This window comes from Entelurus aequoreus, linkage group LG02 (genome assembly GCF_033978785.1).
Source record: "Entelurus aequoreus isolate RoL-2023_Sb linkage group LG02, RoL_Eaeq_v1.1, whole genome shotgun sequence".
In the NCBI taxonomy this organism is placed as follows: domain Eukaryota; kingdom Metazoa; phylum Chordata; class Actinopteri; order Syngnathiformes; family Syngnathidae; genus Entelurus; species Entelurus aequoreus.
The window spans coordinates 12,359,333-12,384,301 of record NC_084732.1 but is presented as its reverse complement, the minus strand read 5'-3'; the positions used below and the strand labels follow the sequence as shown (position 1 = coordinate 12,384,301).

The 24,969-nt window shown below is 39.9% G+C and overlaps 1 protein-coding gene across 1 annotated transcript in view; it reads right to left on the bottom strand.

The window, feature by feature from the left end:
- Positions 1-545: 545 nt before the first annotated feature.
- mmp15b (matrix metallopeptidase 15b) overlaps positions 546-24,969 on the bottom strand; it is a 52,522-nt gene continuing 28,098 nt past the window's right edge. The window contains exons 5-10 of the mRNA XM_062021658.1: positions 16,374-16,535; positions 14,587-14,783; positions 11,032-11,170; positions 7,998-8,148; positions 5,615-5,733; positions 546-5,130 (exon numbers count right to left, since the gene is read on the bottom strand). Coding sequence (XP_061877642.1) covers positions 4,649-5,130; positions 5,615-5,733; positions 7,998-8,148; positions 11,032-11,170; positions 14,587-14,783; positions 16,374-16,535 — 1,250 coding nt within the window. The 3' untranslated portion in view covers positions 546-4,648. The remainder of the gene's footprint in view (positions 5,131-5,614; positions 5,734-7,997; positions 8,149-11,031; positions 11,171-14,586; positions 14,784-16,373; positions 16,536-24,969) is intronic.

The following is a 24,969-nucleotide window of genomic DNA, read 5'->3' as shown; positions in this document are numbered from 1 at the left end:
AAGATCCTCTATATGACAGGAGTCCAATAGTCCAGTCAAAGATCCTCTATATGACAGGAGTCCAATAGTCCAGTCAAAGATCCTCTATATGACAGGAGTCCAATAGTCCAGTCAAATATCCTCTATAGGACAGGAGTCCAATAGTCCAGTCAAAGATCCTCTATAGGACAGGAGTCCAATAGTCCAGTCAAAGATCCTCTATATGACAGGAGTCCAATAGTCCAGTCAAAGATCCTCTATATGACATGAGTCCAATAGTCCAGTCAAAGATCCTCTATAGGACAGGAGTCCAATAGTCCAGTCAAAGATCCTCTAATAGTCCAGTCAAAGATCCTCTAGTCTATATGACAGGAGTGCTGGCTCTTATTTTGGAGATAAAAGTGTCGCCTGCTTTGTGTCTCGCAGGCTGAAAGTGCTGATTGTGCTTCCTGTCATGTGACCTTTGCCTCCTCGTGTCCCGTGTGAGACAGGAAGTGAGGGCCCGTGTGAGACAGGAAGTGACCTCAGCCCAGGAAGTGGTGTTGTGCAGAGACGGTGAGGCCACACAACTTGTAAGGTTTTTATTGTGTACATGTCCAGCATGGCTCGTCAACACAACTACTACACACACTACACACTTCTAATCTAATCACTAAGCAAAAAAAAACAACAATTGGAATGTTAGCAACACAAAATCATCAAAAACATCAAAGACTAACAAATTCACGGACAGATGATCACTTCCTGATCCTGACACCACTTCCTGTGGCAAGCAGGGGGGACAACAGGAAGTGGTGTAGTGGAACACCAGGAAGTAGTGGGGCAAACCAAAAGGAAGTAGTGGGACAAGAGGAAGTAGAGGAACACGAGGAAGTAGTGGGACAAAACAAAAGGAAGTAGTGGGACAAGAGGAAGTAGAGGAACACGAGGAAGTAGTGGGACAAAACAAAAGGAAGTAGTGGGACAAGAGGAAGTAGAGGAACACGACGAAGTAGTGGGACAAAACAAAAGAACATAGTATGACAAAACAAAAGGAAGTGGTGGGACAAAACAAAATAAAGTAGTGGAACAAAACAAAAGGAAGTAGTGGAGTGGAACAAAAGAAAATAAAGTAGTGTGACAAAACAAAAGGAAGTAGTGGAGTGGAACAAAAGAAAATAAAGTAGTGTGACAAAAACAAAAGGAAGTAGTGCAACAAAAGGAAGTAGTGGGACAAAACAAAAGGAAGTAGTGGAACAAAACAAAAGGAAGTAGTGGAGTGGAACAAAATAAAATAAAGTAGTGTGACAAAAACAAAAGGAAGTAGTGCAACAAAAGGAAGTAGTGGGACAAAACAAAAGGAAGTAATGGAACAAAACAAAAGAAAGTAGTGGAACAAAACAAAATGAAGTAGTGGGACAAAACAAGAGGAAGTAGTGGAACAAAACAAAAGGAAGTAGTGGGACAAAACAAGAGGAAGTAGTGGGACAAAACAAGAGGAAGTAGTGGAACAAAACAAAAGGAAGTAGTGGGACAAAACAAGAGGAAGTAGTGGGACAAAACAAGAGGAAGTAGTGGAACAAAACAAAAGGAAGTAGTGGGACAAAACAAGAGGAAGTAGTGTGACAAAACAAGAGGAAGTAGTGGGACAAAACAAAAGGAAGTAGTGGGACAAAACAAGAGGAAGTAGTGGGACAAAACAAGAGGAAGTAGTGTGACAAAACAAGAGGAAGTAGTGGGACAAAACAAGAGGAAGTAGTGGAACAAAACAAAAGGAAGTAGTGGGACAAAACAAGAGGAAGTAGTGGGACAAAACAAGAGGAAGTAGTGGAACAAAACAAAAGGAAGTAGTGGGACAAAACAAGAGGAAGTAGTGTGACAAAACAAGAGGAAGTAGTGGGACAAAACAAAAGGAAGTAGTGGGACAAAACAAGAGGAAGTAGTGGGACAAAACAAGAGGAAGTAGTGGGACAAAACAAGAGGAAGTAGTGGGACAAAACAAGAGGAAGGAAGAAGCAACAATGTTGAGGTGGTTTCTCTTCTTTGTTGGTTCATCAGTGAGGACACCTCCCTCACACGTGACCTTTGACCTGTAATCCTCGCTGCCTTCAACAAGAAGTGATGGGCTTTTATTGTTATTCATGTCAACAATATCATATTTGTTATTCTTACTCATAACAATCAAGTCATTATTATTAATAACAATGACATTATTGTCATTAATGTCACTATTGTCATTAATAATGATATTATTGTAATTACTATCATTAATAACAATAATGTTATTAATGTCACTAATGTCATTAATAACAATAATGATATTATTGTAATTACTATCATTAATAACAATAATGTCATTAATGTCACTATTGTCATTAATAATGATATTATTGTAATTAATAACCAGATTGTCGTGCATGTGATGAAGATGATATGATCTGCTGCACACACTCTGATCTGACATCCACTGCTCATGTCTGACGTGCAGGAGGAGGAGATGAGGTCATGGGGTCATGAGGTCATGAGGTCATGGGGTCATGGGGGGCTTTTAGTGCTGATTAAATTGGGTGATGTTTGAGGTGAAAGGCAGTCACATGACACTTTCCTCACCACCTCCCTCCCTCCTGTGTCGCCCCTCCCCCTTTGAAAAGGGGGAGGGGCGACACAAAATGAAAGCTCAGGTTTCCTGTGCAGTCATGTGCTGGACCAGCACCAGCACCAGCACCAGCACCAGTACCAGGACCAGCACCAGGACCAGCACCAGCACCAGCACCAGCACCAGTACCAGGACCAGCACCAGGACCAGCACCAGCACCAGCACCAGCACCATGTGGGTCACATGTGAAAGAAGAAGAGTCTTGTAGTACCACTGAGGTCCTTCAGGGGGCGCTCACACTGACACCATTCAACTTGTCTTTGGTTTTTGTTAGCAGACTTGTGGACTCTTGGTACCAAGTGAGGACATGTTGGACCCTGGAACAGACAACGTCTTTAACACAAACACGTCTGACCGCCAAAATAAGAGCGAGGATGCAAAGTGGTTTAGGGTAAGTGCGGGTCAGCAAATGTGCGCCTGCTGGCTTTTCATGACCCGAGTTCCCATGAGTCTTCTTGACCAGCCGGCGTGGACCGCTACGTGGACCGCTACGTGGACCGCTACATGAACCACTACATGAACCGCTACATGAACCGCTACATGAGCCGCTACGTGAACCACTACGTGAACCACTACGTGAATCGCTACGTGAACCGCTACATGAACCGCTACATGAACCGCTATGTGAGCCGCTACGTGAGCCGCTACGTGAGCCGCTACATGAACCGCTACATGAACCACTACGTGAACCGCTACGTGAACCGCTACATGAACCGCTATGTGAGCCGCTACGTGAGCCGCTACATGAACCACTACGTGAACCGCTACATGAACCACTACGTGAACCGCTACGTGAACCGCTACGTGAACCGCTACATGAACCACTATGTGAGCCGCTACGTGAACCGCTACGTGAACCGCTACGTGAACCGCTACATGAACTGCTACGTGGCACTTCCTCCTCAGATCCATGGTTGTAAGTTTGGAAGAAAGAAGACCAGCTGAAGTTTTATTGCAACAACTTCTTGTTCTTGCAAGAAGGTGAGTCGGTCACATGACTGTTTCCATGACGACGTCAGCTGAGCAGGAAGGAGGAGCACCGACTTCCTGTTTATGAATCAACAAAGTGGAGAAGAGAATGTGCAAAGTGGGTTTAAATAACTCCAGTGGGGGAGGGGGGGTCTTTGGGGGTCTTCCAGATGGGGTCAGACCCAGTTCTAGACCCAGTCTTAGTTCTAGTCCTAGACCCAGTCGAAGAGCCAGTCTTAGACCTAGTCCTTGGTCCAGTTTTGGACCCAGCTTTGGACCCAGTCCAAGACCTAGTCTAAGACCCAGTCTTGGACCGAGTCCTAGACCCAGTCTTGGACCCAGTCTTAGACCCAGTCCTAGGCCCAGTTTTAGGCCCAGTATTAGACCCAGTCCTAATCCCAATCCTAGATCCAGTCTTGGATCCAGTCCTATCCCCAATCCTGGATCCAGCCCTAGTACCCAGTCCTGGACCCAGTCTTGGACCCAGTCCTAGACCCAATCCTGGACCCAGTCCTAGACCCAGACATGGACCCAGTCATAGGCCCAATCCTGGACCCAGTCCTAGCCTTAATCCTGGATTCAGTCCTAGACCAAGTCCTGGACCCAGTCCTAGACCCAGTCCTGGACCCAGTCCTGGATCCAGTCCTGGACCCAGTCCTGGACCCAGTCTTGGACCCAGTCCTGGAACCAGTCCTAGACCCAGTCCTGGACCGAGTCCTAGGCCCAGTCCTGGATCCAGTCCTAGACCCAGTCTTGGACCCAGTCCTAGACCCAATCTTGGATCCAGTACTAGAGCCAGTCCAAGACCTAGTCCAAGACCCAGTCCTAGGCCCAGTCTTGGACCCAGTCTTGGAACCAGTCCTACACCCAGTCTTAGACCCAGTCCTAGGCCCAGTCTTGGACCCAGTCTTAATCCCAATCCTAGATCTAGTCTTGGACTCAGTCCTAGCCCTAATCCTGGATCCAGTCCTAGACCCAGTCTTAGACCCAGTCCTAGACCCAGTCTTGGACCCAGTCCTAGACCCAATCCTGGATCCAGTCCTAGACCCAGTCCTGGACCCAGTCCTAGACCCAGTCCTGCAGCGAGCGCTTGCAGTGCACCAGCAGCCGGGGCGCCCCCTTGCTCTGCAGCGTGTTGATGATGGCGTAGACCAGGCCCAGGATGCACAGCACCAAGACCAGCGGGATGGACACCATCAGGATGTTCATGGTCCTCTCCTGGCTGTCGTCCACCTTCAGCACCACGTCCACCTCGTTAGTGTCCTCCTCTACAGTCTCCGACTCATCCTGGTCTTTGTCGCCATCCGAGTCCACGCCGCCGTCCGTCCCGTCTTTGTCGTCGTCGCGCCCGGCGTCCGGGTTGAAGGGCGGCCGGTTGACGTCGGGGTTCTTGTCGGCGGTGTCGGAGTCGGTGTCGGTGTCTGGGTCCAGGTCCACGCTGCAGCCCATGAAGTCCCGCAGGATGGACTTGGGGTAGCCCGGCTCGCTCTTCATGCGGTGGTTGTCAAACTTCCAGTACTTGGAACCCTTGTAGAAGAAGGTGTAGGCTGCGGCACACAACACATGCTCGCTAGTTAGCATCACATGCACTGTTAGCACGGCTAGGCTAATGTTGCTAACCTAGCATGATGTTCAAATGTAATGTTAGCATGTAGATCACACGGCTAGGCTAATGTTGCTAACCTAGCATGATGTTCAAATGTAATGTTAGCATGTAGATCACACGGCTAAGCTAATGTTGCTAACCTAGCATGATGTTCGAATGTAATGTTAGCATGTAGATCACACGGCTAGGCTAATGTTGCTAACCTAGCTGGATGTTCAAATGTAATGTTAGCATGTAGATCACACGGCTAGGCTAATGTTGCTAACCTAGCATGATGTTTGAATGTAATGTTAGCATGTAGATCACACGGCTAGGCTAATGTTGCTAACCTAGCATGATGTTTGAATGTAATGTTAGCATGTAGATCACACGGCTAGGCTAATGTTGCTAACCTAGCATGATGTTTGAATGTAATGTTAGCTCACCGCCATCGTCGCTGAGGAAGGCGCCCTTGGGAGAGGCGGGTACAGCCGAGCCCCACACGCTAATGGCTTTGGGGTAGCCTCTGTCGGCCGAGCGCGACTGCTCATCAAAGCGCCAGTACCTGCAAACAGGAAGTCAGGTGACCACTTCCACGCAGCGCGGCCACAAATACACGACAAAGAACGGCAACAGCGTCAATATTTTACCATTACACAATCAATATTCATGTTTTTACCAACACACAATCAATATTCATGTTTTTACCAACACACAATCAATATTCATGTTTTTACCAACACACAATCAATATTCATGTTTTTCCCAACAAACAATCAATATTCATGTTTTTCCCAACAAACAATCAATATTCATGTTTTTACCAATACACAATCAATATTCATGTTTTTACCAACACACGATCAATATTCATGTTTTTACCAACACACGATCAATATTCATGTTTTTACCAACACACAATCAATATTCATGTTTTTACCAACAAACAATCAATATTCATGTTTTTACCAATACACAATCAATATTCATGTTTTTCCCAACACACGATCAATATTCATGTTTTTACCAACACACGATCAATATTCATGTTTTTACCAACACACGATCAATATTCATGTTTTTACCAACACACGACCAATATTCATGTTTTTACCAACACACGACCAATATTCATGTTTTTACCAACACACGATCAATATTCATGTTTGTACCAACACACGACCAACATTCATGTTTTTACCAACACACGACCAATATTCATGTTTTTACCAACACACGACCAATATTCATGTTTTTACCAACACACGATCAATATTCATGTTTGTAACAACACACGATCAATATTCATGTTTTTACCAACAAACGATCAATATTCATGTTTTTACCAACACACGATCAATATTCATGTTTTTACCGACACACGATCAATATTCATGTTTTTACCAACACACGATCAATATTCATGTTTTTACCAACACACGATCAATATTCATGTTTTTACCAACACACGATCAATATTCATGTTTTTACCAACACACGATCAATATTCATGTTTTTACCAACACACGATCAATATTCATGTTTTTACCAACACACGATCAATATTCGTGTTTTTACCAACACATGATCAATATTCGTGTTTTTACCAACACACGATCAATATTCGTGTTTTTACCAACACACGATCAATATTCGTGTTTTTACCAACACACGATCAATATTCGTGTTTTTACCAACACACGATCAATATTCGTGTTTTTACCAACACACGATCAATATTCGTGTTTTTACCAACACACGATCAATATTCGTGTTTTTACCAACACACGATCAATATTCATGTTTTTACCAACACACGATCAATATTCATGTTTTTACCAACACACGATCAATATTCATGTTTTTACCAACACACGATCAATATTCATGTTTTTACCAACACACGATCAATATTCATGTTTTTACCAACACACGATCAATATTCATGTTTTTACCAACACACGATCAATATTCATGTTTTTACCAACACACGATCAATATTCATGTTTTTACCAACACACGATCAATATTCATGTTTTTACCAACACACGATCAATATTCATGTTTTTACCAACACACGATCAATATTCATGTTTTTACCAACACACGATCAATATTCATGTTTTTACCAACACACGATCAATATTCATGTTTTTACCAACACACGATCAATATTCATGTTTTTACCAACACACGATCAATATTCATGTTTTTACCAACACACGATCAATATTCATGTTTTTACCAACACACGATCAATATTCATGTTTTTACCAACACACGTTCATACTTTCTACTTTGAATGTCTTTGAAGCAAAAAGAGTTTTGTGAATAAATGAATGTAAGAAAAAATGCATGTGTGGTTTTATTACAATTAAATATATTTGAGTTAAAATATTTGTTTAACGTTTGGACAAGTTTTAAAAAAAGATGCTAATTTTTATTAGCCTGTCAATGGGATAGTCCACTGTGTGTTAGCATTAAGCTAATGGCATAAGAACCAACCTTCACCTGTCACTTCATATATCAAACTGTATTTAACATGATTCCTACATGTACGTGTACTTCATGTGTGTATTATTGTACTTTCATTTGTGTACTTTGTTTTACTGAAACTTTATTCTGGAAACTACCAACAAACAAATTTACCAAACTGAACAAGTTGCTAGTTTTTTCATCAAGTATTACCTGTCTCCTTGGAATAAGTATTAGTAGTAGTATTACCTGTCTCCTTGGAATAAGTATTAGTAGTAGTATTACCTGTCTCCTTGGAATAAGTATTAGTAGTAGTATTACCTGTCTCCTTGGAATAAGTATTAGTAGTATTACCTGTCTCCTTGGAATAAGTAGGTGTATCCCGAGGGTTCCCACCAGATGGCGGCGTCTATGCGGTCGTAAGGAATGTCGCGTCCGTAATCGATTAGCTCCAGAGGGTAACCTGGTTCCAGGTTGGCTTCCCGGAAGACCCAGAACCTGTGAGCTGAAGAAGAGAACAGGAAGTGAGCTAAAGAAAAGAACAGGAAGTGAGCTGAAGAAGAAAACAGGAAGTGAGCTGATGAAGAAAACAGGAAGTAAGCTAAAGAAAAGAACAGGAAGTGAGCTGAAAAAGAGAACAGGAAGTGAGCTGAAGAAGAGAACAGGAAGTGAGCTGAAGAAGACAGGAAGTGAGCTGAAAAAGACAGGAAGTGAGCTGAAGAAGAGAACAGGAAGTGAGCCGAAGAAGAGAACAGGAAGTGAGCTGAAGAAGAGAACAGGAAGTGAGCTAAAAAAGAGAACAGGAAGCGAGCTAAAGAAGAGAACAAGAAGTGAGTTGAAGAAGGGAACAGGAAGTGAGCTGAAGAAGAGAATAGGAAGTGAGCTAAAGAAGTAAACAGGAAGTGAGCTAAAGAAAAGAACAGGAATTGAACTGAAGAAGAGAACAGGAAGTGAGTTGACAAAGACAGGAAGTGAGCTGAAGAAGAGAACAGGGAGTGAGCTGAAGAAGAGAACAGGAAGTGAGCTAAAGAAGTGAACAGGAAGTGAGCTAAAGAAAATAACAGGAAGTGAACTGAAGAAGAGAACAGGAAGTGAGTTGAAGAAGACAGGAAGTGAGCTGATGAAGAAAGTAAGTGAACTGAAGAAGACAGGAAGTGAGCTGAATAAGAGAACAATAAGTAAGCTGGGGAAGAGAACAGGAAGTGAGCTGAAGAAGAGAACAGGAAGTGAGCTGAAGAAGACAGGAAGTGAGCTGAAGAAGAGAACGGGAAGTGAGCTGAAGAAGACAGGAAGTGAGCTGAAGAAGAGAACAGGAAGTGAGCTGAAGAAGACAGGAAGTGAGCTGAAGAAGAGAACGGGAAGTGAGCTGAAGAAGACAGGAAGTGAGCTGAAGAAGAGAACAGGAAGTGAGCTGAAGAAGACAGGAAGTGAGCTGAAGAAGAGAACGGGAAGTAAGCTGAGGAAGAGAAGAGGAAGTGAGCTGAAGAAGACAGGAAGTGAGCTGAAGAAGAGAACGGGAAGTGAGCTGAAGAAGACAGGAAGTGAGCTGAAGAAGCGAACAGGAAGTGAGCTGAAGAAGACAGGAAGTGAGCTGAAGAAGAGAACGGGAAGTAAGCTGAGGAAGAGAACAGGAAGTGAGCTGAAGAAGACAGGAAGTGAGCTGAAGAAGAAAACGGGAAGTGAGCTGAAGAAGACAGGAAGTGAGCTGAAGAAGACAGGAAGTGAGCTGAAGAAGAGAACAGGAAGTGAGCTGAAGAAGACAGGAAGTGAGCTGAAGAAGAAAACGGGAAGTGAGCTGAAGACAGGAAGTGAGCTGAAGAAGAGAACAAGAAGTGAGCTGAAGAAGACAGGAAGTGAGCTGAAGAAGACAGGAAGTGAGCTGAAGAAGACAGGAAGTGAGCTGAAAAAGAGAACAAGAAGTGAGCTGAAGAAGACAGGAAGTGAGCTGAAGAAGACAGGAAGTGAGCTGAAGAAGAGAACAAGAAGTGAGCTGAAGAAGAGAACAAGAAGTGAGCTGAAGAAGACAGGAAGTGAGCTGAAGAAGAGAACAAGAAGTGAGCTGAAGAAGAGAACAAGAAGTGAGCTGAAGAAGACAGGAAGTGAGCTGAAGAAGACAGGAAGTGAGCTGAAGAAGACAGGAAGTGAGCTGAAGAAGACAGGGAGTGAATGCAAACACTTACTGTACACTACTGTAATATAATGTACTTTACTGTACACTACTGTAACATAATGTACTGTAACGTACTTTACTGTATACTACTGTAATATAATGTACTATACACTATTGTACTTTACTGTGTACTATTGTACTTTACTGTACTGTAATGTATTTTATTGTACACTATTGTACTTTACTGTGCACTATTGTACTTTACTGTATGCTACAGTAATATAATGTACACTATTGCAATATAATGTACTTCACCACTGTACTTTACTGTGCACTCTTGTGCTTTACTGTAAACTATTGTACTTTCTGGTACACTGTTGTACTTTACTGTACGCTACAGTAGTACAATGTACACTATTGTAATATAATGTACTTCACGGTACACTGTTGTACTTTACTGTGCACTACTGTAAAATAATGTCCTTTACTGTACACAATTGTACTTAACTGTACTGTAATATACTTTACTGTACACTATTGTACTTTAATGTACACTACAATGTACTTTACTGTACACTATTGTAATATAATTTACTTTACTGTACCCTATGGCACTTTACTGTACACTACTGTAATATAATGTACTTTACTGTACACTATTGTACTTTACTGTACACTACTGTAATATAAGGTACTTTATTGTACACTATGGTACTTTACTGTACACTACTGTAATATAATGTACTTTACTGTACACTATGGTACTTTACTGTACACTATTGTACTTTACTGTACACTACTGTAATATAATGTACTTTATTGTACACTATGGTACTTTACTGTACACTACTGTAATATAATGTACTTTACTGTACACTATTGTACTTTATTGTACACTACTGTAATACAATGTACTTTAATGTACACTATTTTACTTTACTGTACACTACTGTAATATAATGTACTTTATTGTACACTATGGTACTTTACTGTACACTACTGTAATATAATGTACTTTACTGTACACTATGGTACTTTACTGTACACTACTGTAATATAATGTACTTTACTGTACACGACTGTAATATAATGTACTTTACTGTGCCGTACTGTAATATAATGTACTTTACTGTACACTATGGTACTTTACTGTACAATACTGTAATATAATGTACTTTACTGTACCCTATGGTACTTTACTGTACAGGACTGTAATATAATGTACTTTAGTGTTGTCAGTGACGGGCCAGAGTTTGACCCTGGAACAGACTAACTCACCTTTGAAGAAGACGAACCTGCCGTCGTGTCTCTCGTAGGAGGCATCGATGTCCCCGGGCAGTCCTCTCCAGAAGTGCCCGATGGGCATGGGGTAGTTGTCCAGAACCCGGTTCCTGCGCACCCTCCAGAACCAGCGGCCCTGTAGTGGGGGAAAGGTCAGAGGTGGCAGCAACATGCACGGTGACAGCTTCACAGGCCGTGGGACAAAGCAGCGCCAAGTCTTCTTGGCAAGCGCGCCTACACTCGTCCTTGGCGAGACACCCGCGCCTGACAAGATCATTGATTTGTGCGGGCGGGCGCCATCTTCCCCGCCTGTCAAGCGGGCGCCATCTTCAACGTAACGTACGACCAAGAAGTGTCTTCAACGTAACGTACGACCAAGAAGTGTCTTCAACGTAACGTACGACCAAGAAGTGTCTTCAACGTAACGTACGACCAAGAAGTGTCTTCAACGTAACGTATGACAAAGAAGTGTCTTCAACGTAACGTACGACCAAGAAGTGTCTTCAACGTAACGTACGACCAAGAAGTGTCTTCAACGTAACGTACGACCAAGAAGTGTCTTCAACGTAACGTATGACAAAGAAGTGTCTTCAACGTAACGTACGACCAAGAAGTGTCTTCAACGTAACGTACGACCAAGAAGTGTCTTCAACGTAACGTATGACAAAGAAGTGTCTTCAACGTAACGTACGACCAAGAAGTGTCTTCAACGTAACGTACGACCAAGAAGTGTCTTCAACGTAACGTATGACAAAGAAGTGTCTTCAACGTAACGTACGACCAAGAAGTGTCTTCAACGTAACGTACGACCAAGAAGTGTCTTCAACGTAACGTACGACCAAGAAGTGTCTTCAACGTAACGTACGACCAAGAAGTGTCTTCAACGTAACGTATGACAAAGAAGTGTCTTCAACGTAACGTACGACCAAGAAGTGTCTTCAACGTAACGTACAACCAAGAAGTGTCTTCAACGTAACGTACGACCAAGAAGTGTCTTCAACGTAACGTACGACCAAGAAGTGTCTTCAACGTAACGTACGACCAAGAAGTGTCTTCAACGTAACGTACGACCAAGAAGTGTCTTCAACGTAACGTACGACCAAGAAGTGTCTTCAACGTAACGTACAACCAAGAAGTGTCTTCAACGTAACGTACGACCAAGAAGTGTCTTCGACGTAACGTACGACCAAGAAGTGTCTTCAACGTAACGTATGACAAAGAAGTGTCTTCAACGTAACGTACAACCAAGAAGTGTCTTCAACGTAACGTACGACCAAAAAGTGTCTTCAACGTATGACAAAGAAGTGTCTTCAACGTAACGTACAACCAAGAAGTGTCTTCAACGTAACGTACGACCAAAAAGTGTCTTCAACGTAACGTACGACCAAGAAGTGTCTTCAACGTAACGTACAACCAAGAAGTGTCTTCAACGTAACGTACGACCAAGAAGTGTCTTCAACGTAACGTACGACCAAGAAGTGTCTTCGACGTAACGTACGACCAAGAAGTGTCTTCAACGTAACGTATGACAAAGAAGTGTCTTCAACGTAACGTATGACAAAGAAGTGTCTTCAACGTAACGTACAACCAAGAAGTGTCTTCAACGTAACGTACGACCAAGAAGTGTCTTCAACGTAACGTACGACCAAGAAGTGTCTTCAACGTAACGTACAACCAAGAAGTGTCTTCAACGTAACGTACGACCAAGAAGTGTCTTCAACGTAACGTACGACCAAGAAGTGTCTTCAACGTAACGTACGACCAAGAAGTGTCTTCAACATAACGTACGACCAAGAAGTGTCTTCAACGTAACGTACGACCAAGAAGTGTCTTCAACGTAACGTATGACAAAGAAGTGTCTTCTACGTAACGTACGACCAAGAAGTGTCTTCAACGTAACGTATGACAAAGAAGTGTCTTCTACGTAACGTACGACCAAGAAGTGTCTTCAACGTAACGTACGACCAAGAAGTGTCTTCAACGTAACGTATGACAAAGAAGTGTCTTCTACGTCAGGCACAGAAGAAGAAGAACAAGAAGAAGAAGACAAAAGGTGTCGTGCACAAATGAAGGCAGGAGCGTTAAAGACGACACAATCTAATCAGAAGGAAATTCACATATGGAGGCACTACCAAGCTGCTAAGCAGGACCCAGCGGTAGTTATTAGCGGCGACCACAGCAGCGTTATTAGCGGCGACCACAGCAGCGTTATTAGCGGCGACCACAGCAGCGTTATTAGCGGCGACCACAGCAGCGTTATTAGCAGCGACCACAGCAGCGTTATTAGCGGCGACCACAGCAGCGTTATTAGCGGCGACCACAGCAGCGTTATTAGCGGCGACCACAGCAGCGTTATTAGCGGCGACCACAGCAGCGTTATTAGCAGCGACCACAGCAGCGTTATTAGCAGCGACCACAGCAGCGTTATTAGCGGCGACCACAGCAGCGTTATTAGCAGCGACCACAGCAGCGTTATTAGCGGCGACCACAGCAGCGTTATTAGCAGCGACTGCAGCAGCGTTATTAGCGGCGACCACAGCAGCGTTATTAGCGGCGACCACAGCAGCGTTATTAGCAGCGACCACAGCAGCGTTATTAGCAGCGACCGCAGCAGCGTTATTAGCGGCGACCACAGCAGCGTTATTAGCAGCGACTGCAGCAGCGTTATTAGCGTTACTCTCATGTAACACACTTGATGTTATTAGTGTTACTCTCATGTAACACACTCGATGTTATTAGCGTTACTCTCATGTAGCACACTTCATGTTATTAGTGTTACTCTCATGTAACACACTTGATGTTATTAGTGTTACTCTCATGTAACACACTTGATGTTATTAGCGTTACTCTCATGTAACACACTCGATGTTATTAGCGTTACTCTCATGTAACACACTTGATGTTATTAGTGTTACTCTCATGTAACACACTCGATGTTATTAGTGTTACTCTCATGTAACACACTCGATGTTATTAGTGTTACTCTCATGTAACACACTCGATGTTATTAGTGTTACTCTCATGTAACACACTCGATGTTATTAGTGTTACTCTCATGTAACACACTTGATGTTATTAGTGTTACTCTCATGTAACACACTTGGTGTTACTCTCATGTAACACACTTGATGTTATTAGTGTTACTCTCATGTAACACACTTGGTGTTACTCTCATGTAACACACTTGGTGTTACTCTCATGTAACACACTTGATGTTATTAGTGTTACTCTCATGTAACACACTTGATGTTATTAGTGTTACTCTCATGTAACACACTTGATGTTATTAGTGTTACTCTCATGTAACACACTTGGTGTTACTCTCATGTAACACACTTGGTGTTACTCTCATGTAACACACTTGATGTTACCCACAATGCCGCACTGAAAAAGTAATTGTAGTACACAATGCCGCACTGAAAAAGTAATTGTAGTACACAATGCCGCACTGAAAAAGTAATTGTAGTACACAATGCCGCACTGAAAAAGTAATTGTAGTACACAATGCCGCACTGAAAAAGTAATTGTAGTACACAATGGCGCACTGGTCACCTTGAAGACAAACATCTCTCCCCGCAGCATGGCCACCGTGTCAAAGTTGCCTTCACAGATGTCAGGTCCGTAGTGGTCTGGTCTGTCTGTGGTCCTTGGTCGCTCCGGCTGACGAGGAGGACTGGGAGGTGGTCTGGGCTCTGGGTGACGCGGGGTCACAGTGGGCAGGGCCTGTGTGGGCCTGCTGTCTGGTGTACCTGTGCACACATCAACACCCCCGTCAACTTCTCGCTCTACTAGTTACTTTGTACTGGTTACTCTGTACTAGTTACCTTGAACTGGTTACTTTGTACTAGTTACTATGTACTAATTAATGTGTACTAGTTACCTTGAACTGGTTACTGTGTACTAGTTACTATGTACTAATTACTTTGTACTAGTTACTTTACACTAGTTAATATGTACTAGTTACTTTGCACTAGTTACTTGGCACTATGTACTTTGTACTAGTTACTTTGCATTATGCACTAGTTACTTTGTACTACTTACTTGGCACAATGTACTTTATACTAGTTACTTGGCACTATGTACTTTGTACTAGTTACTTTGTACTGGTTACTTTGTACTAGTTACTTTGCATTATACTAGTTTTATACTATGTACTTTGTACTATTTACATACTACTAGTTACTTGGCACTATGTACTTTGTACTATTTACTTTGCAATATTTATATTATACTAATTACTTTTATACTACACATGTACTAGTTACTTTGTACTATGTATTTTGTGCTAGTTATCTTTACTAGTGATATTGTACTATGTACTTTGTATTATTTACATTGTACTAGTTACTTTGTACTATTTACATTGTACTAGTTACATTGTACTATGTACTTTGTACTAGTTACTTTGTGCTAGTTACATTGTACTAATTACGTTGTACTAGTTACTGTGTGCTGTTGACTTTATACTAGTTAGTTTGTACTATTTACTTTTTAGCGGTTAGATTGTACTGGGTACTGTGCTATTTAGTTTGTACTGGTTAGATTGTACTGGGCACTTTGCTATTTAGTTTGAACCAGTTAGTTTGTACTGGTTAGATGATATTGTTTTTTTTGTAGTATTTAGTTTGTACTTGTTAGTTTGTACTGGTTAGTTTGAACTGGTTAGATTGCATTTAAAGTTTGTATTTGTTTGTACTGGTCTGTTTGGGGTAATTAGTTTGAGGTAGTTAGTTAGTTTGTATTGGTTAGTTTGATGTAGTTAGTTCGTACTGGTTAATTTAGGGTAGTTAGTTTGAGGTAGTTAGTTTGTACTGGTTAGTTTGGTGTAGTTAGTTTGTACTGGTTAATTTGTACTTGTAGTTTGTAGCAGTTAGTGTGTACTAGTTAGTTCATACAGGTTAGTTTGTACCGGTTAGTTTGGGCTAATTAGTTTGCACTGTTTAGATTGTACCGGTTATTTTGTACTTGTAGTTTGTAGCAGTTAGTGTGTACTAGTTAGTTTGTACAGGTTAGTTTGTACCGGTTAGTTTGGGCTAGTTAGTTTGCACTGTTTAGATTGTACCGGTTATTTTGTACTTGTAGTTTGTAGCAGTTAGTGTGTACTAGTTAGTTTGTACAGGTTAGTTTGTACCAGTTAGTTTGGGCTAGTTAGTTTGCACTGTTTAGATTGCACCGGTTATTTTGTACTTGTAGTTTGTAGCAGTTACTTTGCACTAGTTAGTCCATACAGGTTAGTTTGTACTGTTTAGTTTGTACCGGTTAGTTTGTACTAGTCTGTTTGTACCTGTTAGTTTGTAGCAGTTAGTTAGTACTGGTTAGTTAGGTGTAGAAGTACTAACCATAGATCTGCTGAATGCCTCTGCGGTCGTCGTCAGGTAAGTGGAAGTCCTGAGTCTCCATCCACTGGTAGAAGGGCGCCATGATGGCCAGAGGGTTGTGGGAATGTTCTAGACCTAAAGCGTGGCCCAGCTCATGGATGGCAACCAGGAAGAGGTCGTTGCCTGGTGGCAGATTGCAAACATTTAGTGTACACCTTTGGATTTACACTAACTAGCCACGTGAACATACCATATATATATACTGTATGTCATATATGACATGTATTATGTTACTGTATGTGATCTATTATGTTATTGTATGTGATATATGACATGTATTATGTTATTGTATGTGATCTATTATGTTACTGTATGTGATCTATTATGTTACTGTATGTGATATATTATGTTACTGTATGTGATATATTATGTTACTGTATGTGATATATGACATGCATTATGTTACTGTATGTGATCTATTATGTTACTGTATGTGATATATGACATGTATTATGTTACTGTATGTGATATATTATGTTATTGTATGTGATATATGACATGTATTATGTTACTGTATGTGATATATGACATGTATTATGTTACTGTATGTGATCTATTATGTTATTGTATGTGATATATGACATGTATTATGTTATTGTATGTGATCTATTATGTTATTGTATGTGATATATGACATGTATTATGTTATTGTATGTGATCTATTATGTTATTGTATGTGATATATGACATGTATTATGTTACTGTATGTGATCTATTATGTTATTGTATGTGATATATGACATGTATTATGTTATTGTATGTGATCTATTATGTTACTGTATGTGATATATGACATGCATTATGTTATTGTATGTGATATATGACATGTATTATGTTACTGTATGTGATCTATTATGTTATTGTATGTGATATATGACATGTATTATGTTATTGTATGTGATCTATTATGTTATTGTATGTGATATATGACATGTATTATGTTACTGTATGTGATATATGACATGTATTATGTTATTGTATGTGATCTATTATGTTATTGTATGTGATATATGACATGTATTATGTTATTGTATGTGATCTATTATGTTACTGTATGTGATATATGACATGCATTATGTTATTGTATGTGATATATGACATGTATTATGTTATTGTATGTGATCTATTATGTTACTGTATGTGATATATGACATGCATTATGTTATTGTATGTGATATATGACATGTATTATGTTATTGTATGTGATCTATTATGTTATTGTATGTGATATATGACATGTATTATGTTATTGTATGTGATCTATTATGTTATTGTATGTGATATATGACATGTATTATGTTACTGTATGTGATCTATTATGTTATTGTATGTGATATATGACATGTATTATGTTATTGTATGTGATCTATTATGTTACTGTATGTGATATATGACATGCATTATGTTACTGTATGTGATATATGACATGTATTATGTTACTGTATGTGATCTATTATGTTATTGTATGTGATATATGACATGTATTATGTTACTGTATGTGATCTATTATGTTATTGTATGTGATATATGACATGTATTATGTTACTGTATGTGATATATGACATGTATTATGTTATTGTATGTGATCTATTATGTTATTGTATGTGATATATGACATGTATTATGTTATTGTATGTGATCTATTATGTTATTGTATGTGATATATGACATGTATTATGTTATTGTATGTGATCTATTATGTTACTGTATGTGATATATGACATGTATTATGTTACTGTATGTGATATATGACATGTATTATGTTACTGTATGTGATCTATTATGTTATTGTATGTGATATATGACATGTATTATGTTATTGTATGTGATCTATTATGTTACTGTATGTGATATATGACATGCATTATGTTATTGTATGTGATATATGACATGTATTATGTTACTGTATGTGATATATGACATGCATTATGTTACTGTATGTGATATATGACATGTATTATGTTACTGTATGTGATCTATTATGTTATTGTATGTGATATATGACATGTATTATGTTATTGTATGTGATCTATTATGTTATTGTATGTGATATATGACATGTATTATGTTACTGTATGTGATATATGACATGTATTATGTTATTGTATGTGATCTATTATGTTATTGTATGTGATCTATTATGTTACTGTATGTGATATATGACATGCATTATGTTATTGTATGTGATATATGACATGTATTATGTTATTGTATGTGATCTATTATGTTACTGTATGTGATATATGACATGCATTATGTTATTGTATGTGATATATGACATGTATTATGTTACTGTATGTGATATATGACATGTATTATGTTATTGTATGTGATCTATTATGTTATTGTATGTGATATATGACATGTATTATGTTACTGTATGTGATATATGACATGTATTATGTTATTGTATGTGATCTATTATGTTATTGTATGTGATATATGACATGTATTATGTTATTGTATGTGATCTATTATGTTATTGTATGTGATATATGACATGTATTATGTTACTGTATGTGACATATTATGTTATTGCAGAGTTACAGTGTAAATGTTAGAAAGTACACAATTGGAGACAAACAGCTCATTAGCATTGACGCTAACACACAGTATACTAGTAGTAGTACTAGTAATAGTAGTAGTACTAGTACTAGTAATAGTAGTAGTACCAAAGGCTGACAATGTATGTATTTTTGAAGACATAGTGAATATGATGTATAAATAATAATATGTTGTTGGTAGTGATGATGACGTGTTTGAGACAATGTGCAGTTGATGATGTTCATCACGAGCAACAGGAAGTCTTCCTTCTGACCTCCATGAGGTCACCCTTTAGATATCATCGCACGCCATCCTTGTCCTGGCGTGTGTGCTGCACCACTTCATCCTACAGGGCGGGGCGGGGGTCACATGCTTCAAGTGACCTCTGACCTCGCCAGCGACAGCTTTAAAGTCTCACGCATGACATCACTTTTCTGCTTTTTCTTTGGCTTCTTTCTCCTCGCAGCAAACCTTATCAGCACTTTTGTGACTCCTGCCTTCCCAAACATCAGAGAGCTGACCACCAGAAACTAATGCGTTCCAGACAAGAGAGAAACCATATGTATGTCAAAGACCATTACTGCCTTCATTTTTATAGCTCCACATCAAACTATAATATGATGAGAGCAGCATGGATATGAAATGATACACATGTTTAATAATAATCCACATCAAACTATAATATGATGAGAGCAGCATGGATATGAAATGATACACATGTTTAATAATAATCCACATCAAACTATAATATGATGAGAGCAGCATGGATATGAAATGATACACATGTTTAATAATAATAATGATGCCTGAGGCTGAGCCTATCAGGGACCACACGATACGGTACCAATGCCTGACAATTGATACCGGTTCTCAACAGTACCAATAATCTGTACTTTTCTTTGTGTTAGGGTTGTAAGGTATACCGCTACTAGTATAGTATACCGCTACTAGTATAGTATTGCGGTACTAGTACAGTATCGCAGTACTAGTATAGTATACCGCTACTACTAGTATAGTATTGCGGTACTATAAGAAGACTATAAATTTTTATTTTTTTATTTTTATTTTCATAAAGAAATACAGTCATGTGTGCTTACGGACTGTATCCCTGCAGACTGTATTGATCTATATTGATATATAATGTATAAATTGTGTTTTTTATGTTGATTTAATAAAAATAAAAAATAAAAATTTCTTGTGCGGCCCGGTACCAATCGGTACCAGTGGTTGGGGACCACTGCCTTACAGGGTGGCCGGGGGTGCTCTATCACAGTGGTCCCCAACCAACCAAACCAAACCACCGATTGGTACCGGGCCGCACAAGAAATGTAAAAAAAAAAAAATGTTTTTTTTTTTTTTTTTTAATGAAATCAACATAAAAAACACAACATACACATTATATATCAATATAGATCAATACAGTCTGCAGGGATACAGTCCGTAAGCACACATGATTGTATTTATTTATGTAAAAAAAAATAAATAAAATAAAAACTTTTTTTTTTTAAAAAAATGAAATCAACATAAAAAACACAACATATACATTATATATCAATATAGATCAATACAGTCTGCAGGGATACAGTCCGTACGCACACATGATTGTATTTATTTATGTAAAAAAAAAAAAAAAAAATCCCCCCCCCCCCACCGGTCCATGGGACAAGTTTTCAAGCGTTGGCCAGTCCGCAGCTACAAAAAGGTTGGGGACCACTGCTCTATCACATGCAATGCTTTTCTGTATTGAGACCGTTATTTCGCTACTAAATTGTTCACCGGTCCTCATATGGAAGATACTTTTCTTTGTTGGTGTCTCGAGAAGAACACACACACACACACATGCACACACACACACACACACACACACACACACACACACACACACACACACACACACACACACACACACACACACACACACACATTCAGGGAGTCACATGAATGCATGAAGAAGACGTGCCAGCCAAGAGGTAATGAAGAGCGCAGATAAAGAGGCCTTTGTCAGGTAACCATGGCGACCGGCGTGCCGGTAGAGAAGCAGCCGGACTCGTGAAAGTCCCGGCAAAGTTCCCGTGGACCGACCCGTCTGAAGCTTTGTGTCTTTGTGGGGCGCCGCCAGCGGAACCCGGCGACCGCACGCCGCCGCCAAGAATGGCCGACTCACACGCTGGTCTCCGTCTATTCTGCTGCCACCGTGTTCTGGTGAAGGTGCGTCACGCCAAATGTAGTCCAGTACTAGTCTTTCTTAGGTCACCAGCCAGGTTTGTATTAACTAGCTGTCATGGAGCCACTTTACTGAGCAAATTGTGAAAGTGAAACCATCCAAGAAGAATGCAAGTTAATAACAGCGACACAGACACTAGTAGAGGTGTAACGCTACACACAAAGTTCAGTTGGGTACGTACCTCGGTTTAGAGGTCACGGTCCGGTTCATTTTCGGTACAGTAAGAAAACAACAAAATATACCATTTTTGGTTATTTATTGAGCAAATGTGTAAACAATGGCTTTATCCTTTGAACATTGGTAACACTATAATAATTCTGCCCACGTTAATCAACATTAAACTGCCTAAAGTTGTTGCTCAGATGAAATCAAATGAACAAAACTTTTGTTCTACATATAAAAAGTGCAACATGAAACAGTTTCAAGTCAACTCATCATGCTTCATTTATGACAGCATTTGGGAAGCCTGTAGTTGATTTATTATTATGTAAATGTTATATTTGTATCAACATGTGATAGCAGGGACCCTGACATTCAAAACTAGGCTGCTGCATTACTAATGATTCAGGCTTTACCACACATTCATTTATTTGTGGTGGTCCGCCACAAAAGAATTACGTCCGCCACAAATAAAATAAAAAAAATTTAAAAAAATTTAAAAAATAAAAAAAAATAAAAATAAAAATTCTTTTTTTTTTTTTTTTTGGTCCTGTCCAGCTTCTCAGGCAAATCATATAGTAGATGTAGATGATCATATAGTAGATGTAGATGTAGATGTAGATGCCCATATCGGCTGTTCACATTTACTTTACAAAAGAGAAGTGTAGGATACTTCTCTTGTTGCCTTATTTGTATTTGACCACTACTGTTTTCTGTTTATTTGTTACTGACTGTGGCAGGACACCTCTGCCTCTGTTTCACTTTATGTTGCTGGTAAATAATATGCTTGTAGTAGTAGGCTAAAGTTAAATTATTTAGTATGCACTAATTAAAGGGGCAGAGCTTTAAGAGACATTTTAGCTTTTATATTTTATAAGATATATTTTTTGTAAGAACCACAATTAATAAATATATTTCAGTGAATAACTTATTGTTCAAGTCTGTATATAAATATGTACATAAAGTGTTGTAATTACATTGTAAAATGGATGGATGGACGTTTAAAACAAAACTGTTATTATTAATTAGTAAGTATACATTTTTTGAGCCTTTTAAGAGAAAATCTAATCATTGTAGTAAATTATGCAAATTACTCGATGATGTCATGGTGACCACGCCCATAGCCACGCCCCCACCGCCACAGGTATCTTGGCAGTTTATGGGAAACACTGTGATTCATGTAACTATAGCTGAAAAAAATAGTACAATAGCAATAGTAGAGACTATTCATCCCTGAACACCATGGAGTTCATGTAGGCTTAATGATGCACTTACATTATTATATCAACTATCAGAGGCAGAAACTCATCATTTAACATCATGTCCTTTTTTGCTGCTTCAACACAGAAACAAGCAAAGTGAAATAACTTAGTTGTTAACTGTAGGTCAATAATGCTTGTCTTTCTGGCCGGAAAAAAAAAGTAATTATTATATATATATTTTTAAAGACTTTAGTTTAGGCGGTGGCGCTTTGTTGTTAAGGCAGCCGCCTTAACAACAAAGCGCTGCGGGAAAGCCTGAAAACTGCAGCGTTTAAGTGTCTCTGCATGTGTTGAAATGACAACTACTGTATTTACATTGTGGCTGCCAGCCAAGAAAAATCCATAAATTAGCCACACCCTTTTATGAGGGTTGAACGTGTAGCGTGTCATGATCCCGACAGACTTGATGGGAGACAACAAAGACTACTTTGGGACTAAATGATGATCCAGAAACGTCTATTTTTGAGCCTGAATATAAGGAGGATGACGTAGGAGTTTTAGAAGATGTGCGCTAAACAGACGCAGCTTTAGTCAAACAGTGAGCAAGAAATACAAACATAATAAAACAATCACTTACTGTACAATGTCTGCTCTCACTGGGATAAAGACTGGCGGGATGTTTGTATTAACATTTCCTCATGAGAAAAAAAAGTGCCGCAAACGAGCGTTTTTTCGTGTCTTTTCTTGCCATCTCCGGGTCTAAGTTGGATGTCAAAGTTGACCGACTTGTCAGATTATGTCCACAACCTTCAATTATCCAGGTGAGAGACGTGATTTATCATCTAGAATGAACTTTCGCCAAAACCATATTCGGTATCGTTACTGTCCATATTTGCATTGATCCGCCCGCACTCGAGAGCTCTAGCTTAGCAGTTAGCATGGCGTCCTGTATCCTCCTGTGAGGTGAAACGTAGCATGTTTAGCTAGTCATTGTCCTCCAGTGATAATAATACATGTCAAAACATTCCATCCATCCATCCATTTTCTACCGCTTTTCCCTTTTGGGGTCGCGGGGGGTGTCAGAAACATTCCTGAGATTGTAAACAAAAACAACATTGAAGTATTTTTGGAAAGTAGAAAATATCAACCACTGTAGTATCGACTATACACTGATACCATATTCAGTATCGTTACTGTCCATATTTGTATTGATCCACCCACACTCGAGAGCTCTAGCTTAGCAGTTAGCATGGCGTCCTGTATCCTCCTGTGAGGTGAAACGTAGCATGTTTAGCTAGTCATTGTCCTCCAGTGATAATAATACATGTCAAAAACATTCCTGAGTTTGTAAACAAAAACAACATTTAATTATTTTTTATAAGTAGAAAATATCAACCACTGTAGTATCGACTATATACTGATAACATATTCGGTATCGTTACTGTGCATATTTGTATTGATCCACCCACACTCGAGAGCTCTAGCTTAGCAGTTAGCATGACGTCCTGTATCTTCCTATGAGGTGTAATGTAGCATGTTTAGCTAGTCATTGTCCTCCAGTGATAATATTACATGTCAAAAACATTCCTGAGTTATTAAACAAAAACAACATTTAATTATTTTCTGAAAGTAGAAAATATCAACCACTGTAGTATCGACTATATATCGATACCATATTCAGTATCGTTACTGTCCATATTTGTATTGATCCACCCACACTCGAGAGCTCTAGCTTAGCAGTTAGCATGGCGTCCTGTATCCTCCTATGAGGTGTAATGTAGCATGTTTAGCTAGTCATTGTCCTCCAGTGATAATAATACATGTCAAAAACATTCATTATTTGCCGCCATGGAGGCAGGGATTAGTCCCAAAGGACGGACGCTGTGTTGGTTCGCCGCCCTGACACACCCTGAGCGTGTTGAATAGGGAGGATTTGGAAGGCGATATCACAGAATCCGTGATACGGCCCCGTGGATTAGTGCGGGAGACGACATGTGGCACAGGAAGCAGCTGCTGCCGTCACGTGGCGTGGAACACCAACAATGGCAGCTCTCACGCCGACAGGAAGAAGAATGTAGCGTGTGGTGCTACGTGTCAAACATCACATCCAACATGTCAAACCTCACATTTGTGCACCTTGTTGACATCCAACGTGTCAAACCTCACATTTGTGCACCTTGTTGACATCCAACATGTCAAACCTCACATTTGTGCACCTTGTTGACATCCAACATGTCAAACCTCACATTTGTGCACCTTGTTGACATCCAACATGTCAAACCTCACATTTGTGCACCTTGTTGACATCCAACATGTCAAACCTCACATTTGTGCACCTTGTTGACATCCAACATGTCAAACCTCACATTTGTGCACCTTGTTGACATCCAACGATGTCAAACGTCACATTTGTGCACCTTGTTGACAT